Source organism: Pseudophryne corroboree, chromosome 3, assembly GCF_028390025.1.
Source record: "Pseudophryne corroboree isolate aPseCor3 chromosome 3, aPseCor3.hap2, whole genome shotgun sequence".
In the NCBI taxonomy this organism is placed as follows: Eukaryota; Metazoa; Chordata; class Amphibia; order Anura; family Myobatrachidae; genus Pseudophryne; species Pseudophryne corroboree.
The window spans coordinates 344753445-344777727 of NC_086446.1; the positions used below are offsets into that span (position 1 = coordinate 344753445).

The 24283-nt window shown below is 46.2% G+C and overlaps 1 protein-coding gene and 3 non-coding genes across 4 annotated transcripts in view; all 4 read right to left on the bottom strand.

Annotated features, from left to right (window-relative positions):
• Nucleotides 1–10001, bottom strand: part of CWC25 (CWC25 spliceosome associated protein homolog) — a 103716-nt gene extending 93715 nt beyond the window's left edge. The window contains exon 1 of the mRNA XM_063959701.1: nt 9820–10001. Coding sequence (XP_063815771.1) covers nt 9820–9837 — 18 coding nt within the window. The 5' untranslated portion in view covers nt 9838–10001. The remainder of the gene's footprint in view (nt 1–9819) is intronic.
• Nucleotides 10002–10418: 417 nt separating this feature from the next.
• Nucleotides 10419–10490, bottom strand: TRNAC-GCA (transfer RNA cysteine (anticodon GCA)). Its single transcript has one exon. It is a non-coding gene; the product is annotated as a tRNA-Cys (tRNA).
• Nucleotides 10491–14327: 3837 nt separating this feature from the next.
• TRNAC-GCA (transfer RNA cysteine (anticodon GCA)) lies at nt 14328–14399 on the bottom strand. Its single transcript has one exon. It is a non-coding gene; the product is annotated as a tRNA-Cys (tRNA).
• A 4751-nt stretch (nt 14400–19150) lies between these two features.
• Nucleotides 19151–19222, bottom strand: TRNAC-GCA (transfer RNA cysteine (anticodon GCA)). Its single transcript has one exon. It is a non-coding gene; the product is annotated as a tRNA-Cys (tRNA).
• Between the last annotated feature and the right edge of the window lie 5061 nt (nt 19223–24283).

The window sequence follows — 24283 nt, forward strand, 5'->3', positions numbered from 1 at the left end:
CGAACTCACAGACAGTATAACATAACATACACAGGAGGTGATGGAATAACTAATAAACACAAAGTGAACGGAGAAGCCCAAAGGCTCAGAAATTGGGTGTCTCCCTAGTGTCAGGAATGCTCAGATGGAATAGAGCGGACAATGAAGCGAGGTGTAGTGATTTAACATGTGGAGCACCTGAAATGATGTTGCTAAGAGCAACAGAAAAAACCCCAAAGGGTTACCAACGGGTGTGGGAATAAACTCCTTGGTCAGAGATAGAAATATAGACACAAGGAGAGTATCCACAATCCTAACCCCCACTTGCAGGGCACAGGTTCAGCTTACTGCCACTAGACTGACACCTGGACGCCCTGCACAGTGAGGGAGGATTAAGCAAGCAGGTCTGAGAGTACAGCTGCAAACCTGCTGGGTTCACAGAATAGCAAAAGAACCCCAGCAGGTCAAACAACTGACTCCAGTCTTACTGCTAGGTCCGGATTGGCAGAATGAAGTACCGAATCCCAAGGCCTATTCGCAGTAAGCAACAAGTAAATACAAAGTCACACAGTACTAGCTAACTCTCTGGAACTGACTAACAAACAAAGATTCAGCAGCATTTGCCTAGCCTGAGAGGATGGTTTATATAGCAGGTGCTGTCCACGCCCCACTCAGACCTCACAGACTGTGAGCACAAAACCAGCGCCGGATTCCCTGCCGTGCACAGAGCCTGTGACCACTACACAGTAAAAACCCGGACCGGAGTATCAGCTGCGCTCAGGTTACTTCGCTAACACTTGCCTCCCGGTTGCCATGGCGACGTGGCAGCACAGAGCAGGAGATCCTATCAGTAACCCCCCTCTGACGAGGGGTCAAAGAACCCCTACCACCGAGTCTGGGGGCATGAAGATCACAACTGCGCACCCACGACCGCTCCTCCGGGCCATACCCCTTCCAGTGCACCAAAAATGACAGCCGACCCCGAACCATCTTGGAGTCAAGAACCCTTTCAACCACAAACTCCCTCTGACCCCGTATCAGAAGAGGAGAAGGTCTTCCACTGGAAGAAGGATTACTAACCGCCAGTTTTAAAAGGGAACAATTAAATGTTTTATTGATACCCAATGAACGGGGCAGATCTAACTGAAATGCCACCGGATTGATAACCCTGGTGATCTTATAAGGGCCGATGAACCGGGGGCCTAACTTATGAGATGGCTGTCTCAACTTCAAATTCTTGGTGGACAACCAGACGAAGTCTCCTAATTTGAAGCTGCAGGGTCTTCTCCGCTTATCAAAAACCCTTTTGGTCACTAATGACACAGACACAAGGGCTTTCTTCACTTTCCTCCAAATACCCCTAAGGACCGAAACAACAGAGGAACCACCAGGCGTGGAATCCAGGGGGTCAAAAGAATTGGCCTTAGGATGATGCCCATACACACAAAGGAAGGGAGAGATCCCTGTAGCAGAGTGAGCCGCGTTGTTATAGGCAAACTCCGCCATGGACAGATGAGAAACCCAGTCAGTATGACACTTGGAGACATAACACCTGAGGAACTGCTCCAAGGACTGGTTCACCCTCTCAGTCTGCCCATTAGACTGTGGATGGTAGCCTGACGACAAGCTCACAGAAATCTGGAGATCAAAACAAAATGCCCTCCAGAATTTGGCCACAAACTGGGATCCACGGTCAGAGACCACATCAAGTGACAACCCTTGGAGGCGCACAACATGCTGCATAAATAACTCAGACAGGCGTCTGGCCGATGGCAACCCAACCAGTGGAACGAAATGCGCCATCTTCGAAAAACTGTCAACGACAACCCAAATGGCTGTCATCCCCGAGGATTTGGGCAAGTCCACCACAAAATCCATGGAAATGTGGGTCCATGGCTTAGACGGAATAGAGAGTGGATGTAATGGGCCGACAGGAACCCCTCTAGGAGTTTTATTTCGGGCACAAACGTCACATGCCCGAACCCACTGATCCACATCCCTAGCCACCGAGGGCCACCACACCGCCCTAGACAGCAACTCCAGAGTTCTGGCAATACCCGGATGCCCTGCCGACCTCTTGGCATGGAATTCCAGGAACACTCGCTGTCTTAACCTAGGAGGCACAAACAAGAGACCTAGCGGAAGGTCTGGAGGAGCCTGCTCCTGTGCTCTAAGGACTAATGACAAGAGGTCCTGGGTAATGCCCACTTTAATACATGATGGGGACACAATGGGCAATGGCTCCTCGGTGGTCTCTTGAACTGGAGCAAAACTCAGCGAGAGCGCATCAGCCTTGATGTTTTTTGACCCAGGGCGATATGTTATCAAAAAATTAAAGCGAGCAAAAAACAAAGCCCATCGTGCCTGCCTGGCATTGAGCCGCTTCGCTGACTCTAAATATGCCAGATTCTTATGGTCGGTGAGAATTGAGACCACAAACTTAGCCCCCTCAAGCCAGTGTCTCCACTCCCCGAGTGCATCCTTTATAGCCAACAATTCCCGGTTACCCACATCATAATTCATCTCGGCAGACGAAAATTTACGGGAAAAGTAAGCACAGGGATGAAGGCGATTATCAGACACCCCCATCTGAGAGCACTGCTCCAATACCTATCTCAGAGGCATCCACTTCTACCACAAAAGGACGCTCTGGATCTGGGTGTCGCAGCACCTTGGCCGAGACAAATGCCCTTTTGAGACGGGCAAAGGCCGCTTTGGCCTCACAAGACCAGTGAGCAACATCCGCCCCTTTCTTAGTGAGTGCCACCAAGGGGGCCACTATAGACGAAAATCCAGCGATAAACCGTCTATAAACTAGTGGGCTGCACCCAATCCAGGACTGCCTGTACCTTAGAACCCTCCGTTTGGAAACCTTCTGAGGAGATAATATACCCTAGAAATGCGATTTGCTGGACTTCAAACTCGCACTTCTCCAGCTTCGCCCCAAGCTGGTGGTCTCTGAGTTTCTGGAGGACTAAGCGTACATGCTTCCGATGTTCCTCCAGGGAATGAGAGAAGATTAGGATGTCATCTAGATAAACAACTAAGAATCTATCCAAATATTCCCTGAGCACATCGTTCACGAATTCCTGGAAGACTGCCGGGGCATTAGAGAGCCCAAAAGGCATCACCAAATATTCATAATGCCCTGAGTGGGTATTAAAGGCAGTCTTCCATTCATCCCCCTCTCTTATTCGGATTAGATTGTAAGCACCGCGTAGGTCAATCTTAGAAAAAATGGTGGCAGTACGAAGCTGGTCAAACAAAACCGAAATGAGAGGCAGTGGGTACGAGTTTTTAATCGTGATACGGTTCAATTCCCTGAAGTCGATGCAGGGTCGCAACGAACCGTCCTTTTTACCCACGAAGAAGAACCCTGACCCAACTGGGGACTGTGAGGGTCTGATAAATCCCTTAGCCAAGTTATCCTGAATGTACTCTGCCACAGCCTGAGTCTCAGGACGTGACAGGGAGTACAACCTGCTCTTGGGAAGCTTAGCATCCAGCAACAAATCTATGGCACAGTCATAGGGGCGATGGGGAGGTAGTACCTCCGCAACTTTTTTGGAGAACACATCCGCAAAATCTGCATAACATCCTGGCAATCCTGGCAAACTTAGCTGCGAGAGCCTGACTGGAAGGCTCAAGCAACTCCTGAAACAATCACTACCCCAACTAAGAATCTCCCCAGAGACCCAGTCAAATTGAGGGTTATGGGCCCTTAACCAGGGTAACCCCAAAACCAATAAGGCAAAAGAACAGACAGTCACATAAAGAGACAATTTTTCAGAGTGTGTGGCTCCAATAAACAAAGGAATTTGGCTGGTGCAGGAGGTAATTTTACCCTGGGACAATGGTTCCCCGTTTAACCCACAGATCTCAATCTCTGATGCCAAAGGTACTGAGGGAACAGAGTGTTCCAGTGCGAATTGACGGTCCATGAAAACCCCATCGGCCCCACTGTCAACAAAGGCCTCAGTCTTGACAGTTTGACCGAGGATCTCCAAAGTCACCGGAATGAGACAGGAATGAGAAAAGTCTTCTTGGGAAATTCTGACTTCTGGCCTGACAGGATATTTCCCATCACCCTCAGGCCCTGAAGTTTTCCGGTTTTTCTGGGCACGATACTACAACATGACCTTTATTCCCACAGTACAAACACAAACCCTGCTGTCTCCTCCGCGTATTCTCACGCGAGGAGAGGCGGGTAGCCCCAATCTGCATAGGCTCCTCGGAATATTCCTCAGAGTCTGAGGTTCCCTTGGGAAAAAAGGAAACTGCGGTCTCCCTTTCAAGCCTACGCTCTCTCAGCCGTCTATCCACCCGGATGGATAACTGCATGAGCTGATCTAAGCCATCAGGCGAGGGATATTGTACCAGTTGGTCCTTTATCTGGTCAGAAAGGCACCTTCGGTACTGGTTTCTCAGGGCTGGGTCATTCCACTGGGTATCATGAGCCAACCTCCGAAAATCCGTACTATAAACCTCAGCTGGCCGTCGCCCTTGCTTAAGAACCGTAATCTGAGCCTCGGCTGAAACCATCTTGTCAGGGTCATCATACAAAATGCCCAGTGCCGTAAAAAAAGCATCAACACTTTTAAGCGACGGACAGTCAGGCTGTAACCCATATGCCCAGACCTGTGGGTCTCCTTATATTACAGAAAATAGGGTAGTACACAAGCGCTCCTAATCCTAATGATGAAAGGAATTTCCTCCTTTCTCTAAAATTTCTGTACTTCAGACCCTGCAGCTTCTTTCCTACTATTTTGCACCCTGATAAAGACCTCTGTGTGAGGTAGAAACGCTTTGGTGGACGGAGGACTGTGAGTGGAGGAGCAACGGTGGACTGACCATTCCAGCATAGCGTGGTACAGGGGATTCCCGGGTTTCCCTGCACTAATTAAACCCGCAAGCTGACCTTTAACTGTGGTTACAGTTCTATGATTCTGTGGACGCATGGTACTTTGGAAATCGAGTGCTTGAGATTGGAAAGAAGTGGTTCCTCTCCCATTACCCATTCAGCGAATGCTGACTACAAAAGAAACCTTTCAAGGAACATAGGGATATACCCTAAGGTGAGCGTCACAATAAGGGAGAGGGTGCCTTCAGATTGTGGTGGATATGGTGTGATATATGAAGATCTTAAAGAAACCTTTCAGAGCATATAGGGCTCATATATGAGGTGAGCGTCTTGTAAAGAGGGGTTATAGAAAAAGAAGACCATTGGAAAGTATTGTGAAAAGATACCTTTATGTGTGTACCATCACTCAAAAGGAGGTCAGTTTGGAGGTGCGAACTGCCCGGAGAACAGTGAACATCGTTTATTAAAGTATATTTTGTACAGAAATTTTAGAGAAAGGAGGAAATTCCTTTCATCATTAGGATTAGGAGCGCTTGTGTACTACCCTATTTTCAGTAATATATATGTACTCTGGAAGTGGTGTTTCCAAAGGGTCTTAGTGCAAAGCTGCTATAAGGGCGCGAGTTACTACTCTTTTTTTCCTTCTGTGGGTCTCCTTGTAGCAAGGAAATCACCATGCCCACCCGCTGAATCTCCGACCCAGAAGACTGGGGCCTAAGCCTGAAATATAGCTTACAGCTCTCCTTGAAACAAAAGAACTGCGAGCGATCTCCAGAAAAACGATCCGGGAGATTTACTTTCGGCTCCTTAACCCCTGAACTTGCCGCTGCTGCTGCGGGAGCTCCGCTAGCGGCCTGCGGGGTGTTCATTTTAATGGACATCTCATTAAATTGTCGAGTCAGGACCTGCACCTGATCGACCACCTGTTGCAAAGTATTTTGAGGGGTATGCTCCATATTCCCACAAAATTTCAACAGGAGTAGAGCTGCTGAATATGTTACGCACACCAGTGCTAACAGGAGTATACCGGTGTATGAACAGAGAGGGAAGCGAAGCAAACAAACTCACAGACAGTATAACATAACATACACAGGAGGTGATGGAATAACTAATAACACAAAGTGAACGGAGAAGCCCAAAGGCTCAAAAATTGGGTGTCTCCCTAGTGTCAGGAATGCTCAGATGGAATAGAGCGGACAATGAAGCGAGGTGTAGTGATTTAACATGTGGAGCACCTGAAATGATGTTACTAAGAGCAACAGAAAAAACCCCAAAGGGTTACCAACGGGTGTGGGAATAAACTCCTTGGTCAGAGATAGAAATATAGACACAAGGAGAGTATCCACAATCCTAACCCCCACTTGCAGGGCACAGGTTCAGCTTACTGCCACTAGACTGACACCTGGACGCCCTGCACAGTGAGGGAGGATTAAGCAAGCAGGTCTGAGAGTACAGCTGCAAACCTGCTGGGTTCACAGAATAGCAAAAGAACCCCAGCAGGTCAAACAACTGACTCCAGTCTTACTGCTAGGTCCGGATTGGCAGAATGAAGTACCGAATCCCAAGGCCTATTCGCAGTAAGCAACAAGTAAATACAAAGTCACACAGTACTAGCTAACTCTCTGGAACTGACTAACAAACAAATATTCAGCAGCATTTGCCTAGCCTGAGAGGATGGTTTATATAACAGGTGCTGTCCACGCCCCACTCAGACCTCACAGACTGTGAGCACAAAACCAGCGCCGGATTCCCTGCCGTGCACAGAGCCTGTAACTACTACACAGTAAAAACCCGGACCGGAGTATCAGCTGCGCTCAGGTTACTTCGCTAACACTTGCCTCCCGGTTGCCATGGCGACGTGGCAGCACAGAGCAGGAGATCCTAACAATAATGTAATACACAACTACACACATATCCTATATATATATATATATATATATATATATATATATATATATATATATATATATATATATATATATATACACACATACATATAAGCGGATTATCCGGAACCAACGGGTCCCTAGTGACATTAATGTGTTCTGAATGTGTATGATCATGTACTGAATGCCCCAGTTGTGGATCTACCAGGAAACATATTGGTCGACAGAAAACCTAGTATTTGTCAACAGCAGGGAGTAGTAATCATGCAAACTAACATTCTTGTAACTCCGAGGGGACTGAAGGAAGATACATAAATAAGTTCAATAACACTCCCCTACATGTACTACCATGTCTGTGCTCGAACTACAGGTCCATGGAACCGTACCCTACGTATACATATAAACATATATACAGGTATAAGGTAGTTACCGCATGTTAATCTACACCCAGTAATAACAGTTGGTGCCGACAGAGTCACCCACATACTACTGTGTCTCCCATACAGTGTTTACTTCTGACAAGTATACAACTACCGACCTGCTGACACTGCATCTACAGAATCAAGTACCAACAGCAGTCGGCGATGTCGACTGTGATCCGCATAAATTACAGAGCACTCACTCCTGTCGACATATGTCGACTAAAGCTATAGTGGGTATCTGACAGGGAACACACAGATATATATATATATATATATATATACACACATAACACACAGAATACAAGCCCATTTGTCTAAAATAGTGCTATATTCCTCTATTTAGCACTAAACATTGTGCCCCCTCATGCTTTTGGCGGGGACAAGTAGAAAATGGCGCTGTAACCTAAAGTGAGGGCTAAGCCCCGCCTCCTCCAGCCCGCAAAAAAATATAGCTTTATGTATGCTATCGGGGGTCCCTATACAGTGTGTACACACTGTATAGATGTACTGTCACCCCCCAAAGAGAGATTATATATATATATATATATATATATATATATATATATATATATATATATAGATATATAGATATATAGATATATATATATATATATATATATATATATATATAGATATATATATATATAGATATATATATATAGATATAGATATATATATATATAGATATATATATAGATATATATAGATAGATATATATCTCTGCCCAGGGCGCTCCCTCCCTAGCGCCCTGCACCCTTGTAAAAACCGTTGGCGTGTGGGAGCAATGGCGCGCAGCCTGACCGCCGCGATATCTGGCGGGGGTACGAATCTGCACTTATGCCAGCGGTAAAAACTTCCAGTAACTTGCTGCCCAGGGCGCTCCCCCCCCAGCGCCCTGCACCCTGTGAGTGCCGTTGGTGTGTGGGAGCATGGAGCGCAGTGCGACCGCTGCGCTGTACCTCCGTTACTGAAGTCTTCTGCCGTCACTGAAGTCTTCTTTTCTTCCAATACTCACCCGGCTTCTTTCTTCTGGCTTCTGTGAGGGGGGTGACTGCGTGGCTCCGGGAACAAGCAGCTAGGCGAACCAAGTGATCGAACCCTCTGGAGCTAATGGTGTCCAGTAGCCTAAGAAGCAGAGCCCTTGAACTAAGAAGAAGTAGGTCTGACTTATCTCCCCTCAGTCCCACGATGCAGGGAGCCTGTAGCCAGCAGGTCTCCCTGAAAATAAAAAACCTAACATAAAGTCTTTTAGAGAAACTCATACCCCTTTCACATCGCACAAATAACCCGGTATCGACACGGCATATTGCCGTGTCGACACGGGTCAGTGTGCGATGTGAAAGCACTTTCCGAGAATTAGCAGGTCGTCTGACCCGGTAATTCAACCCGGTATATAAGAAGGATTATACCCGGGTTGAATACCGGGTCAGGTGCAGTGTGAATGGGAGCCGTGTCGATGCGACACGGTTCCCATTCACAGCATAGGGAGAGGCGGCGCAGGAGATGAGCTCATCTCCCAGCGCCGCCTTTACCCCCGCCCCTGCTGCGCCCCCCTTGCTGCTATGGCAACCGACCCGATATATTGCCGGGTCGGAAAGCCAGCAAAGGAGCGCAAATGCCGGATCCCACCCGGTAAGGACACGTTTCTTTTACCGGGTGGGATCCGGCATTTGCGATCTGAATGCGGTATCAGTAGAGCTCCCCTAGTGTGTGTCCAGTCACTCCTGGGCACAGAGTCTAACTGAGGTCTGGAGGAGGGGCATAGAGGGAGGAGCCAGTTCACACCTCTCAAAGTCTTATAGTGTGCCCATGTCTCCTGCGGATCCCGTCTATACCCCATGGTCCTTACGGAGTCCCCAGCATCTTCTAGGAAGTAGGAGAAATGGGGATTTAGCAAAGCTCCTGAAGAGGATAAGCAGAGGTATTAACCATAGCAAACAATAAGGTTCTAGTAGTTATTTATCTAGTACGTTCCATAATATTCAATAAAATCTGATTGGTTGAAATGAGCAACCCCACCATTTATCCTTTTTAGTTGGTTTTATAAATCTTCCCCCTTGTGAAACAATTACATACCCTCCAACTGTACCTTTTTAATAGATACAGGACCTTTTTTTTATGGTCTGTACTCTGTACCTATTTTTGGCTCTCCAAACTTCCATTGAAAATATGGTAGATGCTAGATCCAAGGGGCCTAAGGGACCTTTTCCATCAGGGGGAGGAGCCACGACACAAGGGGGAGGAGCTAGGCCAGCGGGATAGTTGCTCTACTATCCACGCCACCAACTATTACCTTTAGTAATCAGGTGGCGAGCGAAGCGAGCCCGCGAGGGTACTTTTCGGGCACCCTGTTCGGCAGTAGCTCCTCCCCCTGATGACGTAGCTCCTCCCCTTAAAACGTCAGAAGGTCCCTTCTCCCACTCCGAAATAGAACCAACCTTGAAAGTATAGGAAAACCCATACCCGTGGCCACGCCCTTTTTCTAATTTGTACCGATTTTTGTGTGTAAAATGTTGGAGGGTATGCAATTATACTAGTAGATCAGCCCCACAGGTCGTCAGACCACTACATAGAGACACACACAACGCTGTGTTATTATTAACTGTAAAGCACACCCGTTACACCCAGCAGCCCACAGCTCCTGTGTATGGGATAGTGTATAATACTGTACCAGATCTCCGCCTCCCATGATGTCCTACACACCAGCAGCAGCCCCGCACAACCGCCTCTCTCCTTGCGTCCCTGCAGCAGCAGCAGAAAGCAGCAGCAGCAGAATCTGTCACATACACGCACGGACGCAGCCGGAAACAACTGAGAGACTCAGGAACGTAAGATGGAGGTCATGTGACCAGTGGAACGTTCTACATTGTGCGTGACGTCACTTGTAGCCGCTTCCGTGATCAGATCATTGCTGCAGAGCTGCCTTGGCTAGTAGGATTCATAGGACTGAACGGTCATTTTCACGCTCTGGTGCGCAGCGTGCTGGCTGGATCTTGTAGTTCAACAGCATATATGGAGAAATCCAGCGCTCAAAAATTCACACATATGTCAACACTAATGTAGAATCTATCTTATGTATAGGAGTCATACCCATCGTAGCCTCTCTTGTAGCTTGTATCCGTCCTACACATGGGGGAGCTGTGATACATATTGATAATTGGCGATTGGGACGCATATGTCACAGTGTGAATAGATGGAGATTTGAGGTACAACTTTACTACTGATTATTACCGTTTTTTATTTAACAAAAGTGCCATCAAAACACTTTGAAGGGGGCACCCGGATTTGAACCAGGGACCTCTCGATCTGCAGTCGAATGCTCTACCACTGAGCTATACCCCCTCCTATGGTGTTGTGTGTTGTGTGTTCCTATGGTGTTGTGTGTGTTCTTGCCCTTGTGGCGCCCCGGGCAAAAATAGGAGCGTGGCTTCATATGGGGGCGTGGTCAGTTGCGCCCCCATTTGTGCCCCTGTAGCGCAGCTAGAAGAAAAATAAAATAAAAGTATACTTACAATCCCCGCTCCTGATTCCAGACCTCCTCCGGCGCCGCTCTTCTCCAGTCCTCGGATCTATGGGAGAGACGTCATTACGTCTCTCCCATAGCACAGCATAGACACTAGAGGTCAATTATGACCCCTAGTGTCTGTGCCACTATGCTGTGCGGTGCGCGATGACGTCATCGCGCACCGCACAGCAAAGGTCCTCTCCATGAAGAGAAACTAGACGCATAGCGTCTAGTTTCCCTTCATGGAGAGGACCTTTGCTGTGCGCTGCGCGATGACGTCATCGCGCACAGCACAGGTCCTCTCCATGAAGGGAAACTAGACGCGTAGCGTCTGGTTCCCTTCAAAGCGGGGGCCACAGTGGCGGATCTTGCCATGGTGCGGCGCCCTCTGGATGGCGCCGGCGCCCTCCGGAAGGCGGCGCCCCGGGCAAAAGTACTGCTTATTCGTGGCAAGATCCGCCACTGTGTGTGTGTGTGTGTGTGTGTGTGTGTGAGAGTAGAGACAGAGGCGCACAGGTACTATAGTAACACCAAAACTTTAAGTGTCAAATATGTGTTAGTGTAGATTCCAAAAAATAAATAATAAGTGAATAATATATGGTGGTGACACTCCTCAACTAATGAGTGGCTGCTTTTATATCAGCATGATATATGTTGGACATCACATTAAAAACAAACATGCAGTAAAAGAAATACAGAGCGCCTACTAGTGTCTATAGTAAAATCACCAGGTAAAATGTGATTACAAAAAGCGAAGGAGATTTAGGACACTACTTATCTGATATACAAATCTTCGGTCATGTGACCACCAATTAAGTCATGATATATGAATATAAAAAGAGAAATGCAAAATAGTATGTGCCATTTTTACACTGCAAAGCTTCCTATGCACGACTGTAAAAAAAAAATTGGGGACCTGCTAGTCCCACTATTATTCCACATAAAAGGATAAGGAAAAGGTAAAAAAACTGAATTGAATATCCACAGTGACAAACAGACATGGTTAAAATACACACATACAAGACATAGAAATATATGCACTTATCTGTCCATAGGATAGGTGTGGGTACAGCAGACCAACGCGTTTCGTCTTTAGCAATAAGACTTCATAAAGGAGAATGACAGGATTTCAAGCAATTGGGATGCTATAGTCAATATTCTGACTACCGTCAGTCTATCAAGACCGCGGCTACGTTTGATGGCATGGAAGTTGACCGGCTTATTCTAGTCAGGAGAGGGATCCCTAACAAGGTTATTTCGACTCTAATCCAAGCCAGGAAGGGGGTAACGTCTAAACATTGGAAGAAATACGTCTCTTCGTGTGAGAGCAGAAATTATTCTGCTGTGGAATTTCATCTGGGATCTTTCCTGCTTTTTCTGCAGGCAGGTGTGGATGTGGGCCTCTGTCTGGGCTCTATAAAAGTCCAGATTTCGGCTTTATCCATTTTCTTTCAGAAACTATTGGCTTCTCTCCCTGAGGTCCAGACATTCTTGAAAGGTGTTCTGCACAACCAACCTCCCTTTGTGCCTCCCACGGCACCTTGGGATCTCAATTTGGTGCTGCATTTCCTCCAATCGGACTGGTTTGAACCATTACCGAAGGTAGACATAAAATATCTTATGTGGAAGACTGTCACACTGTTGGCCTTGGATTCGGTGAGGCGTGTATCAGAGCTGGGGGCGTTGTCTCACAAAAGCCCCTATTTAATTTTCCATGAGGACAGAGCTGAACTCAGAACTCGTCAGCAATTTCTTCCTAAAGTGGTGTCTGCGTTTCACATCAACTAACCTATCGTGGTTACCGACACCTCTGCTACTTCAAAGTCTTTGGATGTTGTGAGGGCTTTGAAGGTGTATGTAAACAGAACAGCTCATCACAGAAAAACGGATGCGTTGTTTGTTCTTAATGATCCCAATAAGATTGGGTGTTCTGCTTCTAAGCAGTACATTGCACGCTGGATCAGGTTCCCTATCCAGCATGCTTATTCCACGGCAGGAGTGCCGGTTCTAAAATCTGCACAGGCCCACTCTACTAGGTCGTGGGTTCTTCTTGGGCGGCTGCCCGCGGTGTCTCAGCTTTACAGCTCTGCGAGCAGCTACTTGGTCTGGATCGAACACGTTTACTAACTTCTACAAGTTCGATACTTTGGCCTCTGAGGACCTTCAGTTTGGTCAATCAGTTCTGCAGGAACCTCAGCACTCTCCCACCCAGTTTGGGAGCTTTGGCACATCCCCATGGTACTAAATGGACCCCAGTATCCTCTAGGACGTAAGAGAAAATAGGATTTTAATTACCTACCGGTAAATCCTTTTCTCGTAGTCCGTAGAGGATACTGGGCGCCCGCCTGGTGCTTAGTTCTTTCTGCACTGTTGCTTGGTTAAGTATTGTTTGTTCAGCTGTTGCTGTTCCTGTTTCAAGTTTGGTTAGCATTGCTTTCCTGTTGTTTGTGTGTGCTGGTTCGGAATCTCACCACTATCCTTTTATATCCTTCCTCGGGCACAGTTTCCTAGACCGAGTCTGGTAGGAGGGGCACAGAGGGAGGAGCCAGCCCACACTATCAAATTCTTAAAGTGCTCATGGCTCCTAGTGTACCCGTCTATACCCCATGGTACTAAATGGACCCCAGAATCCTCTATGGACTACGAGAAAAGGATTTACCGGTAGGTAATTAAAATCCTATTTTTTTAAAAAAATTCACAGCAATTCCAACATTTTGGGGCTGCATCGCCCCTTATGTGAAGGTGAATTAACAAAATAATAGTGTTTACAACTTACCTAAGTACCAAAAGAAGCCCGCCAGTGCTCGGTGCCGCCCAGCTCCCCGGACCGGGCGCCTTCCAGTCGCGTCATGGTAACCCAGACACCCGATGCAGCTGCAATCCTGCGCTGGAAGTAAAGAGTAGTGACAATTTACAGTGACCCAATACCAACCCCATCTAGGCTACCTAACATAAATGAGCATGTATCAATTTCATACATGATACTTAAATGCAGGCATCACTTCAATCGGGGGACATAAGGGCATATATTAATTATATTTAACTGTATCAAATTCTATGTCATATATCCACTACATTGGGGTTTAAAACCGTCGTCCTTTTTATCAAACCTGTATGGGGGGACTATTTACCATGATGTTGTTTATACCGCCCCTGGTACAGCCTGATAAAGAGATCACCTTATTTAATTGAGTGTAACTAATATATATACTATGGACCATAGGTGGATATTAATAAACTTGTGTTATACTAACAATAATGTGTCTGTAGAAGATCACTGGACCCATCAGTAATCTAAATAAAGTAACTATGTGCCTTGTTTGTATTAAATAATGATGGACATTATATATAGTAGAATTAATAATATATAAACCTTAATATAGTTTATAAAGATTAGGATCGTGTACTGTCCGTATGTGTTACTCCCTTAATTGTAGAGAACCCCTCCTGGGAGATACAATATATTTAATCGTGCAAAAAGCTATGTTTCATAGCTGTAATATCATATGTGGATGTAGCTACATATAACAGCTATAGGGGAGCTGTGATACATATGGATAATTGGCGATTGTGACGCATATGCCACAGTGTGAATAGATGGAGATTTGAGGTACATCTTTAGTACTGATTATTATCGTTTTTTATTTAACAAAAGTGCCATCAAAACACTTTGAAGGGGGCACCCGGATTTGAACCAGGGACCTCTCGATCTGCAGTCGAATGCTCTACCACTGAGCTATACCCCCTCCTATGTTTTGAGTGAAATACATGTAAGTGTGTGTGTGTGTGTGTATGTATGTATGTATGTATGTATGTATGTATGTATGTATGTATGTATGTATGTATGTATGTATACTTACATACACACACATATATATATATATATATATACATACATACATACATACATGTACATATATTTTATATATATATATATATATATATATATAGATATATATATAGATAGATATATTGTCACGGCCGCGCAGCGTTACCCTGCCGGGTGCGCTAGTATCCGGGGCGGCCTCTCTCCCTGCCGGCTTCTGGATCCTGATGTGCGGGTGGCGCTGCCGCCGGCGGTCCCCGGCTCCACTGGCGCCGCCATGTCCGTTCACATGTGGGGGCGAGGGGGCTGGTGATGTAATCACCGCTCTCCCACCAATGAGAAGAGGGTGGGACGTTTAAAAGGAGATGCTAGGCAAAGCCCCGGCGCCTGTGTATCGTAGCTACTTTGCTACCCCCAGGCTCATGTCTCACAGTGCTTCCAGTATCCAGTGTGTTCTCAGCCACAGTCACTCCAGTGCTTCCAGTATCCAGTGTGTTCTCAGCCACAGTCACTCCAGTGCTTCCAGCATTCAGCGTATCTCTCAGCCACAGTGACTGCAGTGCTTCCAGCTTTCAGCATGTCTCTCAGCCACAGTGACTCCAGTGCTTCCAGCCTCCAGCATGTCTCTCAGCCACAGTGACTGCAGTGCTTCCAGCTTTCAGCATGTCTCTCAGCCACAGTGACTCCAGTGCTTCCAGCTTTCAGCATGTCTCTCAGCCACAGTCACTCCAGTGCTTCCAGCATTCAGCGTGTCTCTCAGCCACAGTGACTGCAGTGCTTCCAGCTTTCAGCATGTCTCTCAGCCACAGTGACTCCAGTGCTTCCAGCTTTCTCTCAGCCACAGTGACTCCAGTGCTTCCAGCTTTCAGCGTGTCTCTCAGCCACAGTGACTCCAGTGCTTCCAGCCTTCAGCGTGTCTCTCAGCCACAGTGACTCCAGTGCTTCCAGCCTCCAGCGTGTCTCTCAGCCACAGTGACTCCAGTGCTTCCAGCCTCCAGCATGTCTCTCAGCCACAGTGACTCCAGTGCTTCCAGCTTTCAGCATGTTTCTCAGCCACAGTGACTCCAGTGCTTCCAGTATCCAGTGTGTTCTCAGCCACAGTCACTCCAGTGCTTCCAGCATTCAGCGTGTCTCTCAGCCACAGTGACTGCAGTGCTTCCAGCTTTCAGCATGTCTCTCAGCCACAGTGACTCCAGTGCTTCCAGCTTTCAGCATGTCTCTCAGCCACAGTGACTCCAGTGCTTCCAGCCTCCAGCATGTCTCTCAGCCACAGAGACTCCAGTGCTTCCAGCTTTCAGCATGTCTCTCAGCCACAGTGACTCCAGTGCTTCCAGCTTTCAGCATGTCTCTCAGCCACAGTGACTCCAGTGCTTCCAGCCTCCAGCATGTCTCTCAGCCACAGAGACTCCAGTGCTTCCAGCTTTCAGCATGTCTCTCAGCCACAGTGACTCCAGTGCTTCCAGCCTCCAGCGTGTCTCTCATTCACAGTGACTCCAGTGCTTCCAGCCTTCAGAGTGTGTCTCAGCCACAGAGACTCCAGTGCTTCCAGCTTTCAGCATGTCTCTCAGCCACAGTGACTCCAGTGCTTCCAGCCTCCAGCGTGTCTCTCAGCCACAGTGACTCCAGTGCTTCCAGCCTCCAGCGTGTCTCTCAGCCACAGTGACTCCAGTGCTTCCAGCATTCAGCGTATTTCTCAGCCACAGTGACTCCAGTGCTTCCAGCCTCCAGCGTGTCTCTCAGCCACAGTGACTCCAGTGCTTCCAGCCTCCAGCATGTCTCTCAGCCACAGAGACTCCAGTGCTTCCAGCTTTCAGCATGTCTCTCAGCCACAGTGACTCCAGTGCCTCCAGCATGTCTCTCAGCCACAGTGACTCCAGTGCTTCCAGCCTTCAGCATGTCTCTAAGCCACAGTGACTCCAGTGCTTCCAGCCTCCAGCATGTCTCTCAGCCACAGATACTCCAGTGCTTCCAGCCTTCAGCGTGTCTCTCAGCCACAGTGACTCCAGTGCTTCCAGCCTTCAGCATGTCTCTCAGCCACAGATACTCCAGTGCTTCCAGCCTTCAGCGTGTCTCTCAGCCACAGTGACTCCAGTGCTTCCAGCCTCCAGCATGTCTCTCAGCCACAGTGACTCCAGTGCTTCCAGCCTTCAGCGTGTCTCTCAGCCACAGAGACTCCAGTGCTTCCAGCATTCAGCGCATCTCTCAGCCACAGAGACTCCAGTGCTTCCCGCATTCAGCGTGTCTTCCAGCCACATAATCCCTGTGTCTTCATCACTCACTTCTTCGTTCAGTGTTCTTCAGCATTGTTCACAAGTCATCTCTCATTCAGTGTTCTTCAACATCGTTCACAAGTCATCGCTCATTCAATGTTCTTCAGTATCGTTCACAAGTCATCACTCACTCCTTCATTTAGTGTTCTTCAGCATTGTTCCCAAGTCATTATTCACTTCTCCGATCAGAGTTCTTCGGCACCATTCTCAAGTCATTGTTTCATTCCTCATTCAGTGCACCCAGCATCGTTCACAAACTTAAGTTATCTATTAATCCTGCATGAGGAAGACCTACATTCGACCGTCTCTATTTCGACCCAACTACGGTTCATCTTCCCGACCATCGGAAAGAATCCCGGAGTTCTCAACTTTCTCAACCCAGGTGCGTGACATATATATATACACTGCTCAAAAAAATAAAGGGAACACTAAAATAACACATCCTAGATCTGAATGAATGAAATATTCTTATTAAATACTTTGTTCTTTACATAGTTGAATGTGCTGACAACAAAATCACACAAAAATTGTCAATGGAAATCAAATTTATTAACCCATGGAGGTCTGGATTTGGAGTCACACTAAAAATTAAAGTGGAAAAACACACTACAGGCTGATACAACTTTGATGTAATGTCCTTAAAACAAGTCAAAATGAGGCTCAGTAGTGTGTGTGGCCTCCACGTGCCTGTATGACCTCCCTAAAACGCCTGGGCATGCTCCTGATGAGGTGGCGGATGGTCTCCTGAGGGATCTCCCAGACCTGGACTAAAGCATCTGCCAACTCCTGGACAGTCTGTGGTGCAACGTGGCGTTGGTGGATGGAGCGAGACATGATGTCCCAGATGTGCTCAATTGGATTCAGGTCCTGGGAACGGGCGGGCCAGTCCATAGCATCAATGCCTTCGTCTTGCAGGAACTGCTGACACACTCCAGCCACATGAGGTCTAGCATTGTCTTGCATTAGGAGGAACCCAGGGCCAACTGCACCAGCATATGGTCTCACAAGGGGTCTGAGGATCTCAACTCTGTACCTAATGGCAGTCAGGCTACCTCTGGCAAGCACATGGAGGGCTGTGCGGCCCCCCCAAAGAAATGCCACCCCACACCATTACTGACCCACTGCCAAACCGGTCATGCTGGAGGATGTTGCAGGCAGCAGAACGTTCTCCTTGGCATCTCCAGACTCTGTCACGTCTGTCACATGTGCTCAGTGAGAACCGGCTTTCATCTGTGAAGAGCACAGGGCGCCAGTGGCGAATTTGCCAATCTTGGTGTTCTCTGGCAAATGCCAAACGTCCTGCACGGTGTTGGGCTGTAAGCACAACCCCCACCTGTGGACGTCGGGCCCTCATACCACCCTCATGGAGTCTGTTTCTGATCGTTTGAGTAGACACATGCACATTTGTGGCTTGCTGGAGGTCATTTTGCAGGGCTCTGGAAGTGCTCCTCCTGTTCCTCCTTGCACAAAGGCAGAGGTAGCGGTCCTGCTGCTGGGTTGTTGCCCTCCTATGGCCTCCTCCACATCTCCTGATGTACTGGCCTGAGCTGCACTACATGAGCTACTTGTGTGGGTTGTAGACTCCGTCTCATGCTACCACTAGAGTGAAAGCACCGCCAGCTTTCAAAAGTGACCAAAACATCAGCCAGAAAGCATAGGAGCTGAGAAGTGGTCTGTGGTCACCACCTGCAGAACAACTCCTTTATTGGGAATGTCTTGCTAATTTCCTATAATTTCCACCTGTTGTCTATTCCATTTGCACAACAGCATGTGAAATTGATTGTCAATCAGTGTTGCTTCCTAAGTGGACAGTTTGATTTCACAGAAGTGTGATTGACCTGGAGTTACATTGTGTTGTTTAAGTGTTCCCTTTATTTTTTTGAGCATATTTTTTTTGAGCAGTGTATACACACACACATACACATACATATATATATATATATATATATATATATATATATAGAGAGAGAGAGAGAGAGAGAGAGAGAGAGAACAATAATAGAGGCACTCTCCAGATTTTCAAAATATGCAAAAAGTGTTCTCATTTATTATGATATACGTTACATAGTCCACTTGAATAGAAGGCCCGGTGAGGGCCGAAAGCCCTTGAGGATTCTATTCAAGTGGACTATGTAACGTATATCATAATAAATGAGAACACTTTTTGCATATTTTGAAAATCTGGAGAGTGCCTCTATTATTGTTCTATATTTACAATGCTTGGTCATTGGAGTGGACACCCCAGTCATTGCTTTTTGAGGATGTGAGTGCGACCTTCTTTGGATAGATAGATATAGATATATATATATATATATATATATATATATATAGATATATATAAATATGTGAGTAGAGACAGTGTCGTTTTTTATTTAACAAGAGTGCCATCAAAACACTTTGAAGGGGGCACCCGGATTTGAACCAGGGACCTCTCGATCTGCAGTCAAATGCTCTACCACTGAGCTATACCCCCTCCTCTGTTTTGAGTGGAATATGTGTGTATGTGTGTGTATATTTACACATACTTATATACATAAACGTACACACACATATATAGAGAGGGAGAGAGAGAGAAAACGTAGGTGCGGCACTCTGGCTTACAGCAGCAACAAAAACAGACGGAGACTGTATTCTTCAATCAACGTTTTAATATAAAGATATTGTCATCAGGATTACAATACATAATCAAAACCATACCTTTATAGGTGCTCACCAAACAGGAAGACGCCGGCTCCCGGGCTGGGACTGAACACCCGCCCCGTCGCCGCACAAGTGATGACGTCATAGAGTAGACGCATAGAGTTACGTATACCGTTACCATGGTACCAGAGACACGGAAGACAGTGAAAAAACACTAATATTAAATAAATAATATTGTCAATACAAAGTATTAACATATCCATTAAAGAATATTGAACAAATACTAAATAACAACATGAAAGCATAAGATGATTGATTACAACGAGAACCACAGTTTCACCGTAAACTTGCAAAAGAGATACTTTCATTAAGCCCATATGGGGAGATTACATTTAACCTGTAAATCCACCGTGCCTCGCATTTCAGCAAACGCGTGGAACGGTCACCTCCTCTAACAGACGTCGGGATAGTATCAATCATTCTATATCTAAGACTAGACAAAGAATGATGAAATTCCGCAAAATGGCGGGCCACCGGTTGTTCACTCACAGCGGATTTTAAAGCGGCCTGTCTTCCGTGTCTCTGGTACCATGGTAACGTAACTCTATGCGTCTACTCTATGACGTCATCACTTGTGCGGCGACGGGGCGGGTGTTCAGTCCCAGCCCGGGAGATGGCGTCTTCCTGTTTGGTGAGCAGCTATAAAGGTATGGTTTTGATTATGTATTGTAATCCTGATGACAATGTGGGTAGTTCCAAGTTGATCGCAGCAGTATTTTTTTTAGCAGTTGGGCAAAACCATGTGCACTGCAGGGGAGGCAGATATAACATGTGCAGAGAGAGTTGGATTTGGGTGGGTTATTTTGTACATTACTATAGATATATATAGATATATATATATATATATATATATATATATATATTATATGTGTGTGTGAGTAGAGACAGTGGCGCACAGGTAATATAGTTACACCAAAACCTTAGGTATCAAATATGTGTTAGTGTAAATTTTGAAAAATAAATAAGTGAATAATATATGGTGGTGACACTCCTCGACTAATGAGTGGCTGCTTTTATATCAGTGTGATATATGTTGGACGTTGCATAAAATCAAACGTGCAGTAAAAGAAATACAAAGCGCCTACTAGTTTCTATAGTAAAATCACCAGGTAAAATGTGATTTAAAAAAATGCAAAGGAGATTTAGGACACTACTTATCTGATATACAAATCTTCAGTCATGTGACCACCAATTAAGTCATGATATATGATTATAAAAAGAGAAATGCAACATAGTATGCAGAGGTGTAGAGAGGGTGGCTGCAGTGGAGCACAAGCTCCGGGCGCCAAAAAAGTTAGAGGGCGCAGATGGGACTCAGAGACTAGGTGGGGAACAGGTCAGGCCAGTGGTGACAGCAGGAGACACTGACATCCAGCACATGCTGTAGCTCTGCCCACCTCTTTACATGTCTCACTGTCTGCTTGTAGCTTTGCAGCCAGGTTACTTTTGTTCTGCAGCCTTCACTGCTGCAGCACCTCTTTCTGGCCAGGCTGCTGCAGCACCTCTCTCTGCCCCGACTGCTGCAGCACCTCTTTCCGCCACGGCTGCAGCAGCACATCTTTTTGCCTTGGCTGCTGCAGCACCTCTTTTTGCACCAGCTGTTGCAGCACCCCTCTCTGCCCCTGCTGCTACAGCATCTCTCTCTACATTGATGCTGCAGCACCTCACTATGCCCCAGCTGCTGCTGCAGCACCTCTATCTGCGTTAAAAGCTGCAACATAACATGTATAAATGGCTCTTCCGTGGTGCAACATGTATAAGCAACTCTACTGTGGTGTAATGTATATAAGCGGCTCTACTGTGTGAAGTAATGTGTATAATGGGCTCTACTATGGCATAACGTGTATAAACAGCTCTTCTGTGGTGTAGCATGTATACGCGTCTCTACTGTGTGGTGTAACGTGATCAACGGAAACTACTGTGCAGTGTAATGTGAATTGGCACTATTCTGTGGTCACATCCCTTTCCCATGAAGCCACGACCCTATATATTTGTTGCGTGCCTGGGGACGCACTGTCCCTGTTTTAAACTTGGAGGGGGTGCCCAGGGGAATCTTTCACCCAGAGCTCTGCAAGGTCTAGAACTGGCCCTGTGACCAATTTAGAATTTTTAAATATTTTTTCTTTTCAAATATATATGCCACTACATGTTGGACAGGTCCCCAATTCAGTACAGTGGAGGGGGCACCGAAACATAACCTTGCTCCGGGCACCATGGCACCTAGCTACACCTCTGATAGTATGTGCCATTTTTACACTGCAAAGCTTCTTATGCACGACTGTAAAAAAAAATTTGGGGACCTGCTAGTCCCACTATTATTCCACATAAAAGGATAATGAAAAGGTAAAAAAACTGAATTGAATATCCACAGTGACAAACAGACATGGTTAAAATACACACATACAAGACATAGAAATATATGCACTTATCTGTCCATAGGATAGGTGTGGGTACAGCAGACCAACGCGTTTCGTCTTTAGCAATAAGACTTCATAAAAGGGAATGACAGGATTTCAAGCAATCGGGATGCTGTAGTCAATATTCTGACCACCGGCATCCCATACCCAACCCCTATCTATCTATCTATCTATCTATCTATCTATCTATCTATCTATCTATCTATCTATCTATCTATCTATCTATCTATCTTTAAATCCTTGGTAGATCGACACTCAGTCTCTTCCTTTCTTGACAAAAGTTAAGATAAACTGAAACGTTGATCTAAGGAGGGGGCGTCTTCTGTTCATTATCTCACTTGTCTGACACCTAAGAGTGACCCTGTTTGCTTGTTGGATGTGTACAGCTGTCCCTTGGCTCTGCTAGAGGAGGTGAGCTGAGTGATCCATGCAGCACAGAGAGAGTGATGTGCGCTGCTGTCTAGGAGACTGAGGAGCGGGACACAGAAGCTTTCCTTTCACACTAACTGCAGCTGTCACTCCTGTGTGAGGCTGTGCTGTCAGTGATGTCAACGGAGGGAGCGACGGCAGCCAGGGCCTGGGAGCTGCGGAAAGGAAGTTTGTTTCTAGCTCAGCTTGATCCCCACAACTACTACTCCCAGTCTGCCTCCCCTGCTCTTCACCACTACTACTCACAGCCTGCCCCCTGCTCTGCACCACTACTACTCCCAGCCTGCACCTCTGCTCTGCACCACTACTATTCCCAGCCTGTTTCCCTGCTCTGCACTACTGCTACTTCCATCCTTCCCCCAGCAGCGGTGCAGTGTATGGAGCTTGTGCTCTAGGCTTCACTGTACAGTGCCCATTCCAGCCACCCCCCGCCCCACCTCTGGAACATAGTCATAGCCACCCTAACCCAACACCCCTGACCTCCAAAACATTCTACACCTTCGGCCCCCTAGACAGTACACCCCAGGCCTGGGACATATACCTGCTGGGTTACTATACGATTAGGCGTCTATCAGAGCTATTCACTCAGATACCCGGTAGCCACGGCAGACACATTTTTTCTCGCAGCCTCCGAAGGTGTGACACACCGCCCAAAATGAGACTTTCGACAATCTAACAAGATCTTTAGACAGGTTTAGCAGCTTTTCCTGTGGGGGCCGATTTGTTTGTTATTTTCTTCTGGGGGCCAATGTGTTTTATTTTTTCCTGTGGGTGGCTACTGTGTTTTATTTTTTCCTGCGGGGGGGGGGGCTGATGTGGGTTTTTTTCCTGTTTGGGTAATGTGTTTGTTTATCTTGCTGTGAGGGTCAATGTTTTTTTTATATACTTTATTGGACAACTGCGTAATATACAAATATATCAACATACAGTAAAGAGTCACAATGACAAGTCGGCCGACAATAGGCCGGTATAATCAACATGGTACAGAAAGAAGAAGATATCTCAGGTTAGGCAAAGGTTAGTAAATATCTCTCAATAATTATTTTTAAAAGGGTGGACGTCCTAGATCAAGTACTTCAAGATTATACCATGTAGTGAGAGCTATGGCTTGTCGTAGGGGGACTTTAACGGGGTTATCTAGCATCTGTACGTAAGGGAGCCATATGTCAAAGAACCTCGCTATTTTATTCTCTTTATCAATTAGCATTTCAAGCCACTCCATATGAAATAAATACGATAGTCTTGGTAGTAACAAAGCTAGAAATCAGTAAAGACAGAACATATAAGTAGTTGCGCAATAAACAAAAAGAGCAGCCCATATTAATGTTAACAAAAGGTTTCTCAAATAACCTCCAAATACAGTATGAAAAAGAATATGTAACAGAAATACAATGGCGCTAAATCTGAACCATAGAGAGCAATATGGATAATCACCCTTATAATAATCCTCAATGTGGGTCAGTTCCTAAATGAGGGAAGACAGTCCATACAACGTTTTGATTTCTTCTTATAATTCTAATCAATAATGAAATCTGATAAAACAAGAAGAGACTGTGCCCACTCAGCATCAAAACTCAGTTTGAGGCAGAGTGTGTTAAAGGCACAGAAGACAGATGATCGTGCAGTAACGCAAATATAAGGAATATTACTTTGTTAATAAACCATTGCACTCACAATAATGAAGTGTTTAAGAGCATATCATCAATCCATCCTCAGATCATTTCCCAGATCAGGGTGGCCAATTTATGAATGTTTCCCTGGTTTTCACAAAAACCTGATAAAACAAAAACCTGCGTCCACCGTTTTAAAGCAAAATGTAGTGGATACACAGAAATAAGATCATAGTGCAATACCTTTTATCTTAAAAGGATAGTTTTTATTTACAACACCGCACTCACAATGTAAAAGATGAATAAAAGCATACAATACATCACTCCACATAGAGTCCTCTCTGGTCTGAAGGGTAAATCTCTGGTGCTCCCAAGATG